We start from the raw sequence: 22,049 nt of genomic DNA, 5'->3' as shown, positions 1-22,049 counted from the left end.
GAGACCACGGTGAACCCCGTCTCTACTAAAAATACAAAAAAATTAGCCGGGCGTGGTGGCGGGCGCCTGTTGTCCCAGCTACTCGGAGAGGCTGAGGCAGGAGAATGGCGTGAACCCGGGAGGCGGAGCTTGCAGTGAGCCGAGATTGCGCCACTGCACTCCAGCCTGGGCGACAGAGCGAGACTCCGTCTCAAAAAAAAAAAAAAAAAAAAAAGAGTGAAAAAATGGAAACGTTTTAACATCCATAAATAGAGAATGGTTGGATTATGGTACAAACATAGCATCATGACATGTTAAAAAGGATCAAGTGGAACTATATGAACTGACATGGGAAGATATCCATCATCAATTTGTAAGTAAAAAAGATTCAGAGCAATATTTATAAAATGATCTCATCTATGTTTAAAACACATAGATGAGGCCAGGCATGGTGGCTCACACCTGTAATCCCAGCACTTTGGGAGGCCGAGGTGGGCAGATCACCTGAGCTCGGGAGTTTGCAACCAGCCAGACCAACATGGAAAAATCCTGTCTCTACTAAAAATACAAAATTAGCCGGGCATGGTGGTGCATGCCTGTAATCCCAGCTACTCATGAGGCTGAGGCAAGAGAATCACTTGAACCTGGGAGGCAGAGGTTGAGGTGAGCTGATAACAAGCCATTGCACTCCAGCCTGGGCAACAAGAGTGAAACTCCGTCTCAAAAAAAAAAAAAAAAGATGAAAAAAGATTTGGATGTTTACTTTTTATCCAAAAACACCTCTTTTGGTCTTACATAGATATGGCTTAAGTTTGTTTTAGGAGTAATTAAGAAACACTTTGCGGCCGGGCTCGGTGGTTCACGCCTGTAATCTCAGCACTTTGGGAGGCCGAAGCGGGCGGATCACAAGGTCAGGAGATTGAGACCATCCTGGCTAACACGGTGAAACCCCCTCTCTTCTAAGAACACAAAAAAATAGCCGGGCATGGTGGTGGGCGCCTGTAGTGCCAGCTACTAGGGAGGCTGGGGCAGGAGAATGGTGTGAACCCGGGAGGCGGAGCTTGCAGTGAGCGGAGATCGCACCACTGCACTCCAGCCTGGGCGACAGAGCAAGACTCCGTCTCAGAAAAAAAAAAAAAAAAAAAAAAAGAATACTTTGTATTCAAGAGCCAATGCATTTTGAGAACAATGGCAAATAACCATTCAATACATATTTATTGGTAAATAATTGTTTGGAAACCAATAGCCAATTGTCTCTTGGAAATCTGTCAGGTATTTAGAGTTATCATGTTTATATTTCCTATTACATACTAATTTATTATTTTTAATGAGTGATTCTCTTTTGTGAGACATTAAAGCGTCGCTAAATCAGGCATGACTTACTGAGATACATCAGAATTTGAACTCAATATGCAACCAGAATATTCCAAGTGCAAGGTCGTTTATTTCCAATTGCCTTGAAGTTGGTGCCTACGTTAGAAATATGGCTGTGGAAGTACCCCGTTCCTACAATATAAATGATTTCCCCCCTTTCTTATTACCAGAATTTGAAAGAGCCAGCATAAAGGAGTCCTCCTCTATGAAGGCATCTATGTTTCACTCAGACAGAATGAGATGCAGTGTTCTTTTCATATATATGTCAATATTTATCTACATTATTGCATTTATCAAGTATAATTTTTTTATTTTTTTTAATTTTTTGAGACTGATTCTTGTTCTGTCGCCCAGGCTGGAGTTAAGTGGCAAAAACTCGGCTCACTGCAACCTCTGCCTCCTGTATTCAAGCGATTCTCCTGTCTCAGCTCCCAAGTAGCTGGGATTACAGGGGTGCGCCACCACGCCCGGCTAATTTTTTAAATTTTTAGTAGAGATGGGGTTTCACCACATTGGCCAGGCTGGTCTCCAACTCCACACCTCAAGTGATCCACCTGCCTCGGCATCCCAAAGTACTGGGATTACAGGTGTGAGCCACTGCACCCGGCCTATCATGTATAATTGTAACTATTTACTGAAGGGTCTCTCCCTATAGATTATACACTTCTTGTGGGTAAGGCTAATGCCTTTTCTCTTTGGACCCTAGCGCCTAGCAGAGTATTCAACACATATGAGTACTATCCCCGAGATACTGCAAGGTTTATATAATGGTATGTAGATACCAATGGTGGTATGTAGATACCAATGGTAGTATCTAAATACGTAGGTAAACAAATACTTTCAAAAGCAAGTCTTTTTCAATGAATATTTTACATCTGACTGATTTATTTAGCGACCGTAGGTTTTATTTTTCAAAAATGGCCACCATAATATATTTCATTCCACATGCTACTTGTACAATGAGAAGATGACACTCCTCCCATCAAGTAGTGTGGCATATATCCCCTCTGCTTGAACTTGGGCAGGTCTCTGTGACTGCCTCGACCAACAGTGTATATAGTTGGAAGTGATGCCATATGACTTCCAAAGATAGGTCATAAAAATGCTGTAGATTCTGCCTTATCCTCTTGGGACACATTCTTGGGATCCAAACACTACGTAAGGAAGGCAAGATCCCATATGGAAAGGCCACATGCAGGTGTTCCAGCCAGCAGCCTCAGCTGAGGCCCCAGCCATTCGCCAGCATCAACTACTAGATATGTAAGGGACTCGGATGGTTGCAGCCCCTAGCAGGTGAGTCACCAGCTGACACTGCATGGAAAGAAATAGGCTGTCCCTGCAGAGCCCTGCCCAAATTGCAGATGCATGTGCGAAATAAATGATGGTTGTTTAAGCCACCAGGTTTAGGTAGCTTGTTATACAGCAAGAGATAACCAGAACAGGTCACCGTGAGTTCACATGCCAGTGGAAATGGAGGGAAGGGTTAGGGGCCCAGAGCCATCCATTCTATTTCCTGTTTCTTAATCGCGGTGCAGTGCGAAGCAACATGGTCAGATGGAAGCAGGATTAGCACAAGAAGGATGACCCCAAATGGACCCTGAAAAATTAATTAGAACCTGCTAATTTCAAGCAGAAACACTGAAAATGTATTTGTGATGCACAGAGTTTATTTTTTGAGGAGGCAGAAAAAATATTTTAAGGGATTACAGAATGATTGTGGCAAACACTCTTCTTCTCTCTCTATATATATATGTATATATACATGTATAATGTATATATGTGTATACATGTATAATGTATATATGTATATATACATGTATAATGTTGTATATATGTATATATACATGTATAATGTTATATATATGTATAATTGTAACTATTTACTGAATATATATATACTGAATATATATGTATAATTGTAACTATTTACTGAATATATAGTATTTTATATATAGAGAGAGAGACTGAGTCTCGCTCTGTCACCCAGGCTGGAGTGCAGTGGCGTGATCTCAGCTCACCACAACCACTGCCTCTTGCGTTCATGCGATTCTCATGCCTCAGCCTCCCGAGTAGCTGGGATTACAGGCATGTGCCACCATGCCTGGCTAATTTTTGTATTTTTAGTAGAGACGGGGTTTCACTATGTTGGTCCAGCTGGTCTCGAGCTCCTGACCTAAAGCCATCTTCCCCCCTCGGCCTCCCAAAGTGCTGGGATTACAGGCATGAGCCACTGCACCTGGCCCTAGTATCTTATTGGTGTGTTTAGAATCATGTACGGTGATTGCATGGACGTGCTACTTAACAAAAGAGTTATGGATGGGTAGTGTAATTATCTAATGCTGGTGATTTGTGAATTTGTGATGAAGGACCCATTACCTGCTACAGAATGACTTCAAGATTTGCTCAAAGATTTGCCCAAATATTCAGTGTGAACAGAATGTGGTTGCCACCCTTATCAATGCTTCTGACACAGTAAGTCATACTGTGATGAAAAAATTACACAGGAGCAAAATGCACACTGCAAGTGTAGATGAGTTAACTGGCTGGTTCATGGACACAGGCTGCTTTCTTTCTTGGAAAATTACTTGTGACAGTTAAATTAACCTTAAGGGACTTGGAGATTGGCAAAGATTTGCATATGTTTTTTTCCCATTCTTTATGAACTACCAAGTTCTTTTGCGAGTACAACAGTGCACTTTTATATTAACAATGAAATACATTATGTGGGAGGAAACAATGAAAAATGAGATTGAAGAAACCAACTTTAAGTTATCAACCCTTTCAATCTATTAAAACACTGCAGCATATAACCTTGAATAACATTGTCTTGGTTCTTTAATGAAGATTAAATGTAAAGTATTTTTTATTAAGAACAAAACGCTATTAGAGGTGAATTTCCCCCTTATTCCCTTTTAAGCCAAACTACCTATTTTTTCTTTAAAAGTGACATCCATCAGCCGGGTGCGGTGGCTCATGCCTTTAATCCCAGCACTTTGGGAGGCGGAGGTGGGTGGATTACTTGGGATCAGGAGTTTGAGACTAGCCTGGCCAACATGGTGAAACCCTGTCTCTACTAACAATACAAAAAAATTATCTGGGTGTGGTGGAGCATGCCTGTAATCTCAGCTTCTCAGGAGCCTGAGGCAGAAGAATTGCTTGAACCTGGGAGACAGAGGTTGCAGTGAGCAGAGACTGCACCACTGCACTCCAGCCTGGGCTACAAGAGCAAAACTCCGTCTCAAAAAAAAAAATAATAAGAAGATAAAAAAATAAAAATGACATCTGTCAAGTTCACAATGGTCTTTGGCTTAGACTAACAAGACTGCATTCCTTTAGGCAGCGAAATGAACTAATGCTAGCATTTCTACCTGCTGACAGTGGGATACCCTCCTATATGAAGTTGGAATAAATAGACATCAAGACATGCTTTGTCCTATTGCTTGAGTCCTGGAGGGCTAAGGTTAATTAAAGATAATTACTAAACCCCAAATATTGATAAAGTATATGCAGAAAGATATTCATCACAGTATTGTGATTTTAAAATGTCAAAAAATTAAATATTTCAAAAATATTGGATTATGCATAGCTTATAAATTATGATTATGAAGAAGGTTTGGCAACAGGGGAGATCTTTAAGTTGATAAAAAAAGGAAAGAAATGTGTTAAAACCCCAACAAAAATTGCTTTAGGGTAGCAGAAATAAGGGTGATTTTATTTTCTTTTCTCATTTTTCTCTATGTTCCGTGAAGGTGATTATATTATTATTATTCAAAATTATTTAAAACAATTGCTAAGTACTTAATGATGCTTGAATCCAGCAGGAGAGAACAAAGATCATTTTGAGCTATAGGCTGAAAGGAAATGACACATAAATATGGAGAAAGTCTTAATGGGGTGGGTCTTTCCTTCATCATATCTATGCAGATAGAAGAAGTGGCTTCCAGGTGGACACAGCCACAAACAGGCTCTATTCCCATTCCTATTTTTCCTAAAAAGAGCCTTTGCCTGAATTCTCCATCTAACTTCTTCAAAATCCTCAACTATTCACCCAATCTGGAGTTAATAAAAAACATTTGTGTATAAATAGGATCAAATAATATTTTACTTTTTTATTTATAAGATAGCAAATGCACATCAGGAATTGCAAAGCTGTTTTTGAGAAAACGAGGATCCAGTTTACCTGAAGAGTCGTGAAGAATATATGAAGATGGGGTGCCATCAGAGGTGAGGTAACCCTGGTTTTGAGGGGAAAACCTTAAAACTAGCGAAGGAAAGCCAGTAAGAAGGGGAAGCAGAATTTGCAAAATAGAAGTAATTGAGCCACAAACTTTACAAAAAAGCGTGATATAGAACAAAAGTAGATTATGAATAAAAAATAGATTAACCTGGAGGGGGTGCGGCTAGCAGGAAGGCGTTGAATAAGTTATCTTGACTTTCTAAAACATTTTGGGTTTTCAGAGTGGTCTGGAGTTGCATACCTGCAGCCCTTTTGGCTTGCTCTTCTGCGATAAGCATGTTATTAAGCTGTAATTTACATCTGTACTTGAAACACAAATTCAGATTTTTAGAGAGTATCCAAAAGTTCTTGCTTTTCTCACCTTACTTTAACAAGTTTAATTGCCTTTCCGCGCTACCTACACGAGGGGTCCATACGGCGTTGTTCTGGATTCCCGTCGTAACTTAAAGGGAAACTTTCACAATGTCCGGAGCCCTTGATGTACTGCAAATGAAGGAGGAGGATGTCCTTAAGTTCCTTGCAGCAGGAACCCACTTAGGTGGCACCAATCTTGACTTCCAGATGGAACAGTACATCTATAAAAGGAAAAGTGATGGCACCTACATCATAAATCTGAAGAGGACCTGGGAGAAGCTTCTGCTGGCAGCTCGTGCCATTGTTGCCATTGAAAACCCTGCTAATGTCAGTGTTATATCCTCCAGGAATACTGGCCAGAGGGCTGTGCTGAAGTTTGCTGCTGCCACTGGAGCCACTCCAATTGCTGGCCGCTTCACTCCTGGAACCTTCACTAACCAGATCCAGGCAGCCTTCCAGGAGCCACGGCTTCCTGTGGTTACTGACCCCAGGGCTGACCACCAGCCTCTCACGGAGGCATCTCATTTTAACCTACCTACCATTGCTCTGTGTAACACAGATTCTCCTCTGCACTATGTGGACATTGCCATCCCATGCAACAACAAGGGAGCTCACTCAGTGGGTTTGATGTGGTGGATGCTGACTCAGGAAGTTCTGTGCATGCGTGGCACCATCTCCCGTGAACACCCGTGGGAGGTCATGCCTGATTTCTGCTTCTACAGAGATCCTGAAGAGATTGAAAAAGAAGAGCAGGCTGCCGCTGAAAAGGCTGTGACCAAGGAGGAATTTCAGGGTGAATGGACTGCTCCAGCTCCTGAGTTCGCTGCTACTCAGCTTGAGGTTGCAGACCAGTCTAAAGGTGTGCAGGTGCCCTCTGTGCCTATTCAGCAGTTCCCTACTGAAGACTGGAGCACTCAGCCTGCCACGGAAGACTGGTCTGCAGCTCCCACTGCTCAGGCCACTGAATGGGTAGGAGCAACCACTGAATGGTCTTAAGCTGTTCTTGCATAGGCTCTTAAGCAACATGGAAAAATGGTTGATGGAAAATAAACATCAGTTTCTAAACAAAACAAAACAAAACAAAAAGAAGTTTAATCGTAGGTGACTCTGGCTTTCTTCTATACACACTTTCATTTAAAAGATTATTCTAGTTACAAGTAACTACTGATAAGTTGACGCCAAATTTATTTTAAATGGTGTCTTATAATGTTCATTTTGCCTTCTACCCAGCGTATATCCAAATAATTCCATCAAAAGTTTATATTCATTTCCCAAATATGAAAACTAATATCCTGAAATTCTGTCTGGCATCTTTTGGGCTTATATCAGTATCATTATTTGCATATATTTGGAATAAAGACAAGGGGCAAATAACATAATCTGTGCCTTGATTGAAGCCAATATTTTTCCCAAAAGTATCATTAAAAAGTATCATTTTATTAACAAATCCACCTTGGCCAGTCTTGGTGGCTCATGCCTGTAATCCCAGAACTCTGGGAGGCCGAGGTGTGTGGATCACGAGGGCAGGAGATGGAGACCATCCTGGCTAACACGGTGAAACCCCGTCTCTACTAAAAATACAAAAAAATTAGCTGGGCGTGGTGGCGGGTGCCTGTAGTCCCAGCTACTCCGGAGGCTGAGACAGGAGAATGGTGTGAACCCGGGAGGCGGAGCTTGCAGTGAGCCGAGATGGTGCCACTGCACTCCAGCCTGGGCAACAGAGCGAGACTCTGTCTCAAAAAAAAAAAAAAAAGAAAATCCATATATGTGACTGTAATAGTTCTTTGTTAATATAGCCATAAGAAATTATTTACATTAAAACAATCAGAAGTGTTACAGCTCTTTTAGAATTTGTCTAGTAGGTTTTCCAGTGACCAGAAAATCCTCTGCAAAAAAAAAAAAATAATCAATTGGGTATAATAAATCAGTTATCCATTTCTCATCCCTACAATCATTCCTGTCTGACAAAAAAGTTTAGGAGAGTTGTTTGCAGAACACATCTTACTTGTTAATGCATTTTTAAAAATTCTGCTTCTCCTTCCTTATGTAATAATTCTGATCAAAATTTTTTCATATCTTCTGCTGCAACAATGACCCCACCCCCATACAAAACAACAGACACACACATCAGGGGCTTCCAGATTTTTCCAACTATGGTTCCCATGATGAGAATTCTGTAGTGTAGGGTTTGCATCAATTATTTCCCTAATTACATCTAGTGAGGACATGTTTGTCATTCACCTGTTATATATGATCCAGATATGAACCCACGGTGCTTTTGGGTATGAGTCATACACCATAAGTCAGGTGCTTGATTCACACCTACTTTCCTTTTGACAGTAATCCTTGTTAATGCCCTAATTTTATGATGTAATTTTAGTTGAATTAATCTTGAACAACTGCAAATTATGTAATTAATTACACTTAGCTTCAATGACAATTACTTTTTAATCTCAGCCTCTCAGCCTGACACCCCAGCAGAAATCCTGTATATACAATGGCAGTGACGGGTGGGTGGGAAGACCTCTCCAGCTTACTGATGTGTATGGACTCAGTAATTATATAAATTGCGTTTATTTTTGCAAAAAAAAAAAATATCCGAGATTAGTAAAGTATGTGCCATTTTCTTGGACTTAAGAGCTTAGAGAAGTTCAGGGGGCCATGCGTGGTGGTTCACACCTGTAATCTCAGCATTTTGGGAGGCCGAGTTGGGCAGATCACCTGAGGTCAGAAGTTCGAGACTAGCCTGACTAACATGGTGAAACCCCATCTCTATGAAAAATACAAGATTAGCTGGGCGTGGTGGCAGACGCCTGTAATCCCAGCTACTCGGGAGGCTGAGGCAGGAGAATCGCTTGAACTCGTGAGGTGAAGGTTGCAGTGAACTGAGATAGCACCATCACACTCCAGCCTGGGCAACAAGAGCGAAATTCCACCTCAAAAAAAAAAAAAAGAAAAAAAAAGAGAGAGAAGTTAAGGGACAGAGAGTGAAAGAAACTACCTTCAGCAGCTCCTGATTATTTTTCCCTTAACACTCATTTTGAAGGGGTGTAATTGGCATAACTTAAAAAAATTCTTGTGGTCACATAAATTTGGTTAATGCTGGATTTAAAATTAAATAGGTTTCTTTATTATAGAGTTGCTTGTTCTTTAATATGTTAATATATGTTGTGACTTTCCAAGAAGTGGGATATAAAATGTTTCCCAAACTGTTTGAAAAGAGAACACCCTTTCTTTCTAAACAAATAACAACTTTATTGAGGTATAATTTATGTGCCATGAAATTCACTTGTCTTAAAGGAACAATTAAATGATTTTTAGTGTATTTACACTTATGCAACCATTACCAAAATCCAAGTTTAAAACATTTTCACCACCCTCAAAAAAAAATTGTTTCTATTTGCCATCACTTGCTATTCTTCACTCCAGCCCCAGGCAACCATTAATCTACTTTCTGTCTTTATAGATTTCTCTTTTCTAGAAATTTTACATAAATGGACTTCTACAATAGGTCTTGCTCTGTCACCCAGGCTGGAGTGCAGTGGTGCAATCATAGCCCACTTCAAGCTGGAACTTCTGGGCTCAAGTGATCCTCCCGCCTTGGCCTTCCGAAGTGCTGGGATTACAGGTGTGAGCCACCCTGCCCTGCCACTTAGCATAATGGTTTTGTTTTGTTTTGTTTTTTGAGATGGAGTTTCATTCTTGTTGCCCAGGCTGGAGTGCGATGGCGCAATCTCGGCTCGCCGCAACCTCTGCCTCCCAGGTTCAAGCGATTCTCCTGCCTCAGCTGGGATTACAGACATGTGCCACCACACCCGGCTAATTTTGTATTTTTAGTAGAGATGGGGTTTCTCCATGTCAGTCAGGCTGGTCTCGACCTCCCGGCCTCAGGTGATCCACCTGCCTCAGCCTCCCAAAGTGCTGGGATTACAGGCGTGAGCCACCGCACCCAGCTTAGCATAGTGTTTTTGAGGGTCATCCATTTTGTAGTATGTATCAATACTTCATTGCTTTTTATTGCCAAATAGTATTGCATATAAGTATACCACATTTAGCTTATCCATTCATCAGTTTATGGACATTTGGGTTGTTTTCACTTTGTGGTACTGTGAATAACATTTGAGTACAAGCTTTAGTGCGGACACGCATTTTTATATTTCTCTTAGGTATATACTTTGGAATGGAATTGTAAATCATATGGTGAACTTATGTTAAACTTTTAAAGAAATTTCCACGTTTTCCAAAGTAGTTGCATCATTTGCATTTCTACTGACAGTGTGTGAGAGTCCCAGTTTCCCCACATCCTTACCGCCATTTGTCATTGTCTGTTGATTCTAACCATCCTAGTGGGTATGTAGTAGTATCTCATTGTGGTTTCTATTTGCATTCCTTGATGACCAATAATGAGTATCTTTTCATTTGTTTATTGACCATTCATATAGCTTCTTTACCCAAATGTTTACTCAAATTTTTGCCCATTTTAAAATTGGGTAATTCCCTTATTATTAAGTTGCAAGAGTTCCTTCTATATTCTAGATACAAGGCCTTAATCAGATATGATTTGCATGTTTTTTCTGTCTGTGGTTTTTCTCTTCACTATTCTTAATGGTGTCTTCTGAGGCACAGAAGTTTTTAGTTTTGACAAAGTCCAATTTATCAATTTTTTTTCGTGCTTGTGCTTTGTTGTATCTACAAAGGTCACAAAGATTTATGCCTATGTTTTCTTTTAAGAGTTTTACAATTTTAGCTCTTACATTTAGATCTATGATTCATTTGGAGTTAAATTTTGAATATGATGTGGGAGGCAAAGGTTTAAATATATCTTTTTGCATGTGGCTATTGAATTGTCCTAGCACCATTTGTTGAAAAGACTATCCTTTCTCTATTGAATTACCATGGCACCTTTGTTGAAAATCAATTAAGCATAAATTTAAGAGTCTTTAATATGTTAATGTATGTTGTGAGTCTCCAACAGGGAGGATATAAAATGTTTCCCAAAATGTTTTTAACAAGGAATTCTACTCCCTCCCCTCACCTTTTTTTTTTTTTAAAAAACAACAACAACAACAACAACAACAAAACACCAACTTTCATACAGGTTCTCATTGAGGTTCACAGAACAAGCTGTAGGGAAGCTAAATTGTTTCCATGCTTCTCTAAATTATTCAGGGCTCTAACTTTCACTGAAACTTTGTTTGTTTAGACTCTAGGAGGCTAAGTGTTGTATCTGAACTGCAAAACCAAAGACAATTTCTTTTAGTGCGTTTATTACAAAGACATCTCACTAGACAAAAATGATGCAACTTTGGAAAGTTTATGGATGCAAATTTGGAAGTATGAACAATTTTGCAACTGTGTCTTTTACGTTTTTAGAGCAATGCATCTTGCTTGATCATCATATATGACTGGAGAGAATATCAGTAATAAGGTGTTACAGTCAAATAAGACTTGTTTGCATACCCTTTCTCACACACACACTGTATACACACACAATTACATACATGTATACACACATATTGGAGATATAATTTTTCTTTTTAAATATACACACATACTGAAGATATAGTTTTTCCTTTTCCTATTTAAAACAAGTAGATCTAGGCCGGGCGCGGTGGCTCACGCTTGTAATCCCAGCACTTTGGGAGGCCGAGGCGGGTGGATCACGAGGTCAGGAGATCGAGATCACGGTGAAACCCCGTCTCTACTAAAAATACAAAAAATTAGCCGGGCGTGGTGGCGGGCGCCTGTAGTCCCAGCTACTCGAAGAGGCTAAGGCAGGAGAATGGCGTGACCCCGGGAGGCAGAGCTTGCAGTGAGCTGAGATTGCGCCACTGCACTCCAGCCTGGGTGCCTGGGCGACAGAGCGAGACTCCGTCTCAAAAAAAACAAAAAACAAAAAACAAACAAAAAAACCAAGTAGATCTTGTCTTAATTTTTTTTAGCTTCTGAATCTTAAAGTCAATCATGTTTTTCTTTAACCAAATATAATGCAAAATGTTGGATTAATTGCTTAAATTTGACTTTGTCAAAATGACAATACTATCACTTTTGCATTATATTACTACAACGAACAGAAGTTAGTACAAAAATTAAAAGTGAAAAAGTAAGGCCAGGCATGGTGGCTCATGCCTGTAATTCTAGCACTTTGGGAGTCTGAGGCGGGTGAATCACCTGAGGTCAAGAGTTCAAGACCAGCCTGGCCAACACAGTGAAACCCCCATCTCCACTAAAAATACAAAAATTTGCCGGGCAAGGTGGCGTGTACCTGTAGTCCCACCTACTTGGGAGGCTTAGGCAGAAGAATCACTTGAACTCGGGAGGTAGAAGTTGCAGTGAGCCGAGATGGCACCACTGCACTCCAGCCTTAGTGACAGAGCAAGACTCCATCTCCAAAAAAAAAAAAAAAAAAAAAAGGAAAAGTAGAATTAGTGTCTCTTTATTAGTTTGTGTTTATCTGCAGAACAACAACAACAACAAAAAAAAAACAGGCAAAATCCAATAATAAAAGAAAAAAAATGTACCATTACTTCAATGAGGAGATTGCAGCGTCATAAATCTAGACTGATGGCAAGTGCCATCAGTCCTCTGCACTGGCCAACGCAGGCGGCCTACCCCAGTGAACCGCTAAGCTTCTACAAACCCACAGAAAATGACGGTGTAAGACAAGCATAGAGGTGTTCTACTGAGGCCCTCCAAAGTGCATTTATTTACCCTAACTGACACGCTGATTTTCTATGTTCCCACCTGCTAGTGATTTAGTGTTATTTTTAAAAGCATAATATTGGTTTTTTAAAAAATTTCAGATGGCATTATCTCACCTTATATGTAAGAAATGATTACATACAGAAGTTTCCTTTTTGAAAAAAATAAAAAATAGAGGTGGGTCTCCCTATGTTGCCTAGGCTGGCATGGAACTCCTGGGCTCAAACTATCCTCCCACCTCGGCCTCCCAAAGTGCTGGGCTGAGAGTACAGGCATGAGCCACCATGCCAGACAGAAGTTTCCTAACAGGTAATAATACTGTTTGTTTTTTTTTATTTGGGGCATTCTATTTTGCCAAACACAAATTATAGTAGAAAGTATGTTTTATTGCAAAACTTTAGCCATATTTAGAACAGGTTTCAACGCATAAGGCACCCCCTCTCTTTGTCAGGGCATTCCGGCTAGTTTTGAGGCTTAATAGCTCTAGTCCATTTCCATTCTCACTATACTTTTTTTTTTTTTTTTTTTTTTGAGACGGAGTCTCGCTCTTTCACCCAGACTGGAGTGCAGTGGCGCGATCTCCGCTCACTGCAGGCTCCGCCCCCCGGGGTTCACGCCATTTTCCTGCCTCAGCCTCCCGCGTAGCTGGGACTACAGGCGCCCGCCACCTCGCCCGGCTAATTTTTTGTATTTTTAGTAGAGACGGGGGTTTAACCGTGTTAGCCAGGATGGTCTCGATCTCCTGACCTCGTGATCCGCCCGCCTCGGCCTCCCAAAGTGCTGGGACTACAGGCGTGAGCCACCGCGCCCGGCCTCTCACTACACTTTTTAGGTAACTTAAATGTTCATTTTAGTTTAAATCTCAAGTCCTTTTCTCAAATGGATTTTACTAATTAGCTAATTTAGGAAAATTGTCTGGTATTTTTTCTTTCCTTTGTCACCTGAAACCTCGCTTGGTATTTCCTTAGCATTTTAAGATCTCCCCCGTCCCCGCTCCCGCCCCCCAAGGCTACTTGGAAGCTTCCAGGCTACTTCCTTACGGGCAGTTTACAGATTTTGTTTTTAGAGGCCTTTAGTTGACCTTGGCCTGCGTGGGTGTTCTCGTCTTTCCTCCTATCGTATGTTACGGTTAACCTGCAGAGGCTGGCGTCGAAGGAGAGGTGCTATGTGGGGATGGCCCCAAGTTAAACAGTGACAGCCTCTGCCCTCCCAGACCCCAGGCGTGCGGGGGCGGGCGCGGAACACCGGTTCCACCGCCACCTCCAGGCCTCCCGGTGTGGCGGGGTCCGGGACGTCACACAAATACCAGGGCACCCATGTTTCTGCCCCGGGAAACTCTCATGTCAGCCGGCCCCCCAATTCTGCTAAAGGAGAAAACAAAATTTCCCTCCCATGGACGCAGCTGGGCACTTTGAGAACTGGTCGGGCAGAAGGCTGATCGCGCAGAGCCTGGTGCAAACCGGAAGCAATTCCTCTGGAACAAAAAATGAGGGGCAGGAATTTGCATGTCTTTCACAGGAGTATCAAAGTCTGGGAGAGTTTCCTTCCCAAAGTCATCTGTTCCAAACTGAACTTAAAAAGCTACCTCTCAGGGGCTCCCCGGGAACAGATTCCCCTGTAAGGACCAGGAGAACTTGGATAATTTGGGAAGAAGACTGCCATCAAGGATGGGAATTATCCCGTTATACACTTGGCTAAGATTCTTCGGAGAATAAAGAGAGACTGGAAATTAATATATTTGGAGTCATATATAAATCTGACATTGTAAAATGCAGGGAGTTCTTATACTGCAGTGTAGGGCCAATCATTATCACATCGGTTACTCCTTGTGGTATCTTTATAAAGCTCTTCTTTAAAGAACTGCTGTTTTGTTGTAGATGAGTGTCTGGGCTGATGGAACGCTCACATCACCTAAATAACCATGAGGCTGTTTTTAAGTTTGTTCACCTCAATGCTACACATTGCACTGCATTAACAAATATCACCAATGAATGATGATGGAGGTATCATCATTTACTTGGCAATCTGTAAAGTACCTTCCAGGTAATTGACAATATATTCCTACTTAATTACTTGCGCTCTTCACATCTCTGTTCCTTCTGTTTACTTTGCAAAGAGAAAAGCCCTTTGAACCCAAACATTTGTCGACCCCAGTCCCAGAGAAGTCACAGCATTTGCCAGAGGGAAGGCAAATCTTTTAGCATCTACTTCTAGGATAGGTGAAATTGCTGGGAGTGACTGCTCAGGAGCAACTGAGCAAAATTAGCAATTTTCCCCACAGAGCAAAAAGATTTGATTTGAAAAACGTCATACAGCCACTCAAATGTAAGTGCCAATATATTTACCAAATTGAACAAGTGATTTTTTTTTTTTTTTTTGAGACAGAGTCTCACTCTGTCACTCAGGCTGGAGTGCAGTGGTGCGATCTCGGCTCACTGCAACCTCTGCCTCCCAGGTTCAAGTGATTCTCCTGCCTCAGCCTCCTGAGTAGCTGGGACTACAGATGAGCACCACCACGCCCGAGTAATGTTTTGTATTTTTTAGTAGAGATGGGGTTTCACCATATTAGCCAGGCTGGTCTTGAACTCTCGACCTCGTGATCCGCCTGCCTCAGCCTTACCAAAGTGCTGGGATTACAGGCGTGAGCCACCGCGCCCAGCTACAAGTGATTTTTGAATTGTCCATACCATGGCTTCCCTCTACAGATTGACTTTAATTACCTGAAATAAGTTTGTAAGTTTAAATAAAAAGAAGACGCAATCAGTAGACAGTGAAATGAACAGAAATGGAGACGCATATCCTGAAAGTGTAATACGCTGGGAAATTTTACAGAGGGAGGTGAAATTAAATGAAAGCAGGAAGAGTTCCCATGCTAGGTTAATTTACACAATGTCTTTTATTTGCTTACATTTATTTGGGGTGAATAAATTTATAATTGATAATTTATAATTTTAACTTTTAAAGGTGTGGACAGAAATACTTTTACTGATTAGAAAATAATTTTTATTCCACCAGAAGTGGAACGATACTTCTAGTAAATATATACTAGAAGTAAAATACATCAAGTGGAACAAAATACTTAAAATAAATATTTAAAACAAAATATTTAAAATAAATATTTAAAACAACACTTGAAATTTCAAATGTGTACAATTCAGAGGATAAAAAAATCTTCAAAAATCATAGACACAGAGTTTAGGAAGCCAAAGGCTGTGAACTTCCCTTCTCATTGAATCCATTCTTTATTTTGCATTCTTCACAGGTAAGCAATCAATGCCTGTTCTGCTGTGGACCAAAATCAGCCCCATGGAGCTGATCTTCAAAGAAATGGAATTTACTGTGGCATACTCTTATGTATGATACCTTTCCAAGGCCAATCCCAAGATACCAACAAGTGTAACTTTAGGCAATGATCCAAATCTTGGATTAGCTGCTAAATAACCTTGGCAGACTAGTCCCTGGGTGACAAGCACGCTTACAGGAGAAAAAGGCGGAGCTCTCTTCCAGAAACTTTCTTCTTGACATCCTCTTACAATGTTTGAAATCTCTCCTCTGTGGATGTGCAGTTTGATTTTGGATAAAACAACAGGCTCTGCTTGCTTGGTCGTGGCCAATGGGGACCTTTCTCTTGGTTTCCATGAGTAGACATTGGGGCCATGATGACTTCCTGTTTGCTATTCTTCCAGTTGAGTGTGCTCGGCCTACTCTTTGACCCAGTGCTGAGTGTCTGTTACGTGTCAGGCAAGGGCATGCGTAGATGTGAAAAAGAATGAGACACAATCACTGCTGAAGGAATTCACAGTCTGTGGGGGGTGTTCCCCAAGGCCATGTCCCTGGCACTGCCAAGCTGAGCTGGCCTCCTTCCTCGGTGACTGCCGCAGCCTGGACTGGAAAATAAATTTTAATTTCTAAGAAAGTAGAGAATGTGAGAGCGCCTTCAAAGTGAGGTTCATGGTTGTAAAACTTGGATTTCAGAGTGTTGTTTGAAAGGCAAGTAGTATTTATATGTACTCATGTGTACATAATTTTATAATCACTTACAGTGTGTCTGAACCAGCTCCTGACCTCAATGTTGTACTGCTCTGGGGAAATATCACACTTTTTCTACCCAGGGAACTTAAGTCTATCCCAAAGAATAGTAAATAGATTTAGAAACTCTCAAAGTGTTCTGCATAGAAAACTAAAAGGAACTCTCCTGTTTGAGAAACTGGGATGGACTAAAAAAGACTGCAAATTCTTTATCACCACCCCCGACCCCTCAGAGGTGGAATTTATTTCTTCTCTCCTTGAATATGGCCTGGCTTTGGGACTGCTTAATGAATAGAAGGTGGCAGAAGTGACGCTGTGGTAGCTCTTGGCTTAAGTCCTGAGAAGGCCTGGAAGTTTCCATTTTCCATCTCTTCTGGGACCCCCAAACTACCACACAGAGAGACCACATGCCTTGCATTGGAGAGGGAGGAGGCTGGCCTCCTGGTGGGGCTTCCTGGTGCCTCTAGTTCCAGGCATCTTTTGAAAGACACCAAGAACTGCCAGCTGAGCTATCAATCCACAGAAGCTAAAAAGCAAACAAAATGGTTGTTGTTTTAAGCCACTAAGTTTGGGGCAATTTGTTACATAGCAATAAATAATTGAAATAGAAAGCAAGCCATTCACTGTCACCTATAACTCTTGGTTAACAGGGAATGGCTTTGCTTTATTGGAAAGACAGTTACACTTGGTTCTCTAAACTGAGTTTTGGCTGATGATTTATTGTGAGTTGCAGAGGACACAGGTAAGGGTTCCTCTAGTTAGAGAATACAGGGATATAGGGTCAGAAAAGATGATGCAGAGAGTTATGTGGGGAGTAGGCGGCGAGGTGTAACCTTCAGGGCCTGGCGGGTGGCGGCAGACATGAGGACCCAAATAGACGCTGTGAATAAAACCAGTGATCACAAGCAGACAGTGGTACCAAGGCTGTGAATGTTGAAGGAGAGAGTGGGGAGGAATGATAAAAATAAAAGCATAATTATTCAAATAAAAATGTTTATTCATATGCCACATAAAATTATCTACCCTACTACACTTTTGGAAACACTGCCTAGAAATAACACCCTTTTCATACCTCATGGCTCCTTCTGAAGGAGTCCTTCATGAAGAAGTAAGTAAATAGAGATTTTCTCTTTTTTGAAGAAACTAGATATTTTTTCTTACGTAGTGAAACACAGGTCTTTCTTCATTACTCCATGCGGTGGTCACACTTAGCCCCATCAGCACAGTTATACAGGCACAGTCACAGACCAAGGAACAGTTCAACACACACACACACACACACACAAACACACGGACACATTCTTAAATAGGATGTTTTTCAAATTGGTAAACATGAAGAAAAATTTTCAACTTTTATACTTCCAAAGTTCCTAAAAATAGATGAGTCTATTCGATAGCAATTTTTGGCATTTTTCAGAGAAATAAGTTTACTCATATTTTCAAATATGTAAGCTTAAACTGCATAATTAAAGAATTCCATATCATCTGTAATTTGTTTTATTGTCTTTTTTTTTTTTTTTTTTGAGACGGAATTTCACTCCTGTCACCCAGGCTGGAGTGCGGTGGTGGCATCTTAGCTCACTGCAACCTCCACCTCCCTGGTTCAAGCCATTCTCCTGCCTCAGCCTCCCAAGTAGCTGGGACTACAGGCATGCACCACCATGCCTGGCTAATTTTTGTATTTTTAGTAGAGACGGGGTTGCATCATGTTGGCCAGGATGGTCTCGAACTCCTGACCTCAAATGATCTGCCTGCCTAGGCCTCCCAAAGTGCTGGGATTACAGGCATGAGCCACCACCCCGGCCCTGTTTTATTGTCTTAGTATTTAACTACTAAATGTGCAGTTTCATCATTAGCTTTTTTTGTATTTTAGTGTTTTTATTTTTAATATTTTATCATTAGCCTTTAAAAAATCAAAATGAGGCCAGGCGCGGTGGCTCGTGCTTGTAATCCCAGCACTTTGGGAGGCCGAGGCAGGCGGATCACGAGGTCAGGAGATCGAGACCACGATGAAACCCCATCTCTACTAAAAATACAAAAAATTAGCCTGGCGTGGTGGCGGGCACCTGTAGTCCCAGCTACTCCGAGAGGCTGAGGCATGAGAATGGCGTGAACCCGGGAGGCGGAGCTTGCAGTGAGCCGAGATTGCGCCACTGCACTCCAGACTGGGCGACAGAGCGAGACTCCGTCTCCAAAAAAAAAAAAAAATCAAAATGAAAGTATTATTGGATAACATAAAGCTTCCCTTGATTTCAAAAAATTCCAGTTTTGCCTGCTGCTTGAAACTTTAGGTTATGGTCTCATGAGCATGGTATCTCACCTGAGATCCATTTCTTTGGATTTCAGTGTCTTCCTATGTGAGATGGGTATTTTTCTGCTCCAGAACAGTGTTGTTACTATGAGGTAATCTGTGTTTAAGAGTGTCATAGGAGGCAGAAGGGAATCACTTGGCTGTGTCCTAAAGTTTAATATGTAGAGTTTTCTTTTTCTTTTTTTTCTTTTTTATTTTTGAGATGGAGTCTCACTCTGTTGCCCAGGCTGGAGTGCAGTGGTGCGATCTTGGCTCACTGCAACCTCTGCCTCCCGGGTTCAAGCGATTCTCCTGCCTCAGCCTCCTGAGTAGCTGGGACTACAGGTGTGTGCCACCGTGCCTGGCTAATTTTTTGTATCTTTAGTAGAGACGGGGTTTCACCATGTTAGCCAGGATGGTCTCAATCTCCCGACCTCGTGATCTGCCCGCCTCAGCCTCCCAAAGTGCTGGGATTACAGGCATGAGCCACTGCACCCGGCCTATTTTCATAACTTAAAAAACAATTTATTGTTGATAGTGTTTCATGCAGTGGTTATAAGATCATTTTCTTAAAAATTTTAAGCTTTTAATTATTTGGGTTTTTTAAAAAAAAAATGCCTAAATTTTAAAAATTGCATTTAGCCTGAGGACTTAATGTCTAACCGTTTTGTGTTTATTGTCTGATGAATTTCTTCTGTTATTTCTATTTACTTATTATGGAATCATGGGATTTTAGAGCTATGAGCCATCATGGAAGTTGCCTAGTTCTTATCCAACCATTTTATTTGATAATGGAGGCCCAGAGTCGGTTGAATAGTGGTTCAAAGTCGCCCAGTGTCTACTCATCTGCTTTTGTCTGAATGAATTAAAATTTGCATGAGACTTCTGAGAAAGATCCCATTTCTTTGATGGAACAACTCTTCCAGCAGAATAGGGTTCATTGTGCCCTAAGGTGGGCAGCAGCTGAACACCAACATTGGGCTTTCTGGTGAGGAAGGCCTCTCCAGAATGCACAGAGACTTAGACTAAGTCTTTCTTCTAAGATCTGGTCATCCAAGTCCTGCCCCCTTGAAACATCTGTTCAATGGTATGCTTATGCCAGACTGATCCCTTCTGTGAAGTTTTTCCCCTCTGAGCTGAGACATAGGTTAGGTGAGATTCCTGCTATGTCCTTTCTTATTTTGTCCTGGGGTCCCAGACACAAACCTTGGTAGGAGGCAGCACTTTATAACTGAAAAAACCCTGTACAGAGGGTTCTGCCACAAATGTACGACCCCGGGTAAGTCACTTAACATCTCTGGTTTATAATAGAGTGAATTAACTGATCTCTAAGATAAACGAGGGGGAGAAAAACAGATGTTTAATTGAATCCTGAAAGGAGACTAATAGACTAATTTTTCCCTTCTATTTGTATTTATTTTTATTAATTAATTAATTAATTAATTTTTGAGACAGAGTCTTGCTCTGTCACCCAGGCTGGAGTGCAGTGTTGTGATCTTGGCTCACTGCAAACTCCGCCTCCCAGGTTCAAGCGATTCTCCCACCTCAGCCTCCCGAGTAGCTGGGATTACAGGCGCAAGCCACCACACCTGGCTAATTTTTGTATTTTCAGTAGAGGCAGGGTTTCACCATGTTGGCCAGGCTGGACTTGAACTCCTAACCTCAAGTGATCTGCCTGCCTCAGCTTCCCAAAGTGCTGGGATTACAGATGTAAGCCACCACGCCCAGTGTATTATTATTATTATTATTATTTTTTTTTTTTTTGAGACAGAGTCTTGCTCTGTCACCCAGGCTGGAGTGCAGTGGCACGATTTCGGCTCACTGCAAGCTCTGCCTCCCCGGTTCCCGCCATTCTCCTGCCTCAGCCTCCAGAGTAGCTGGGACTACAGGCGCCCACCACCACGCCCGGCTAATTTTTTGTATTTTTAGTAGAGACAGGGCTTCACCATGTTAGCCAGGATGGTCTCAATCTCCTGACCTCGTGATCCGCCCACCTCGGCCTCCCAAAGTGCTGGGATTACAGGCGTGAGCCACCGCGCCCGGCCGTATTATTATTTTTAAAGTCGTGGTAGTAAGTAGCAGTTAACATGGAACAAGGATATAAGCATATGTTAAAGAATCTGGAAGTCAAGGTAGGAAGAGCTAAAAGTGGTCCTTCTGCCTCCTACCAAGGTTTGTGTCTGGGACCCCAGGACAAAATAAGAAAGAACATAGCAGGAATCTCACCTAACCTATGTCTCAGCTCAGAGGGGAAAAACTTCACAGAAGGGATCAGTCTGGCATAAGCATACCATTGAACAGATGTTTCAAGGGGGCAGGACTTGGATAACCAGATGTGGAAAGTCACAGGGAGTCTTTGGAGACTGCCTACTTACCTGGTGTAAGGAGAAACCGCTTCTCCCTACCTCAAAATCAGCTATTTAAAATCAACATTCTTGACTACGGATGATTGGCTCAGAGGTGAATGCTTGACTGAGGTGGAATCAGTCAATTTTTTTTTGCCCCCATATTTGGAAATGAGAGTCAAGATGGCCAGTTAGTGGTGTACCCAGAACCGAGGTGATAGAAACTAAGCTTTTCTGTGATCGCAGTTGATCAGGTGTTCAGAGGAACGCAAAGCTGGTCTGGAGAGGTGAAAAGAAGCTTCATGAAGAGAAAAAAAACAGACAAAAAGTAGAAATGGGGAAGGTGTTCTGCCTCTTTCCTGCTAGCTTTGGGGATTTCATCCAGTGCCTTCTGAGGCCAGGATGCACTTGCCCTTGGGCACGATGAAGCATGCCTATGTCCCTGAACTCCAACAATAAACACCCCCGGTAAACACTGTTAGGCCATCAAATAAAAAGGGGCAGGAATATGCTTGTCTAGTGTAGTCTAATGGGCAAGATCAGTTTTTTAAGAAATATGGTTCTTAGGAAAATGGGTAAATTCCAGCAAAATCGAATGTATGGGCTTCACAGGGTCCTTGCGCCAGCCGCCCTGCCCCTCGGAGAAACCTCTTTCTCCGCAGTGCTCCTCAAGCTTGGCCCCTAACAAATGAACATGAAGTTGAAAAGTCGCTTCCTCAGGGAAGCCTTCCCTCCCCAG

General features: G+C 41.8%; 1 protein-coding gene, 1 non-coding gene and 1 pseudogene across 2 annotated transcripts; 2 read left to right on the top strand and 1 right to left on the bottom strand.

Annotated features, from left to right (window-relative positions):
* The first annotated feature begins 5,981 nt into the window (after nucleotides 1-5,981).
* LOC100584171 (40S ribosomal protein SA-like) lies at nucleotides 5,982-6,945 on the top strand. Its single transcript, XM_003269484.4, has one exon. The coding sequence runs from the start codon at nucleotides 6,053-6,055 to the stop codon at nucleotides 6,938-6,940; it is 888 nt and encodes a 295-aa protein (XP_003269532.2). The 5' UTR covers nucleotides 5,982-6,052; the 3' UTR covers nucleotides 6,941-6,945.
* An 827-nt stretch (nucleotides 6,946-7,772) lies between these two features.
* On the top strand, nucleotides 7,773-7,831 carry LOC115830716. Its single transcript, XR_004026268.1, has one exon. It is a non-coding gene; the product is annotated as a U7 small nuclear RNA (small nuclear RNA).
* Nucleotides 7,832-15,841: 8,010 nt separating this feature from the next.
* On the bottom strand, nucleotides 15,842-16,304 carry LOC100584505 (annotated as a pseudogene).
* Nucleotides 16,305-22,049: the final 5,745 nt, after the last annotated feature.

This window comes from Nomascus leucogenys, chromosome 16 (assembly GCF_006542625.1).
Source record: "Nomascus leucogenys isolate Asia chromosome 16, Asia_NLE_v1, whole genome shotgun sequence".
Lineage (NCBI taxonomy): Eukaryota > Metazoa > Chordata > Mammalia > Primates > Hylobatidae > Nomascus > Nomascus leucogenys.
This window is presented reverse-complemented; position numbering and strand designations above follow the sequence as displayed.

What these genes read in the sequence shown, in the direction of transcription:
- LOC100584171 (XM_003269484.4), top strand. Translation starts at nt 6,053, where the DNA reads ATGTCCGGAGCCCTTGATGTACTGCAAATGAAGGAGGAGGATGTCCTT.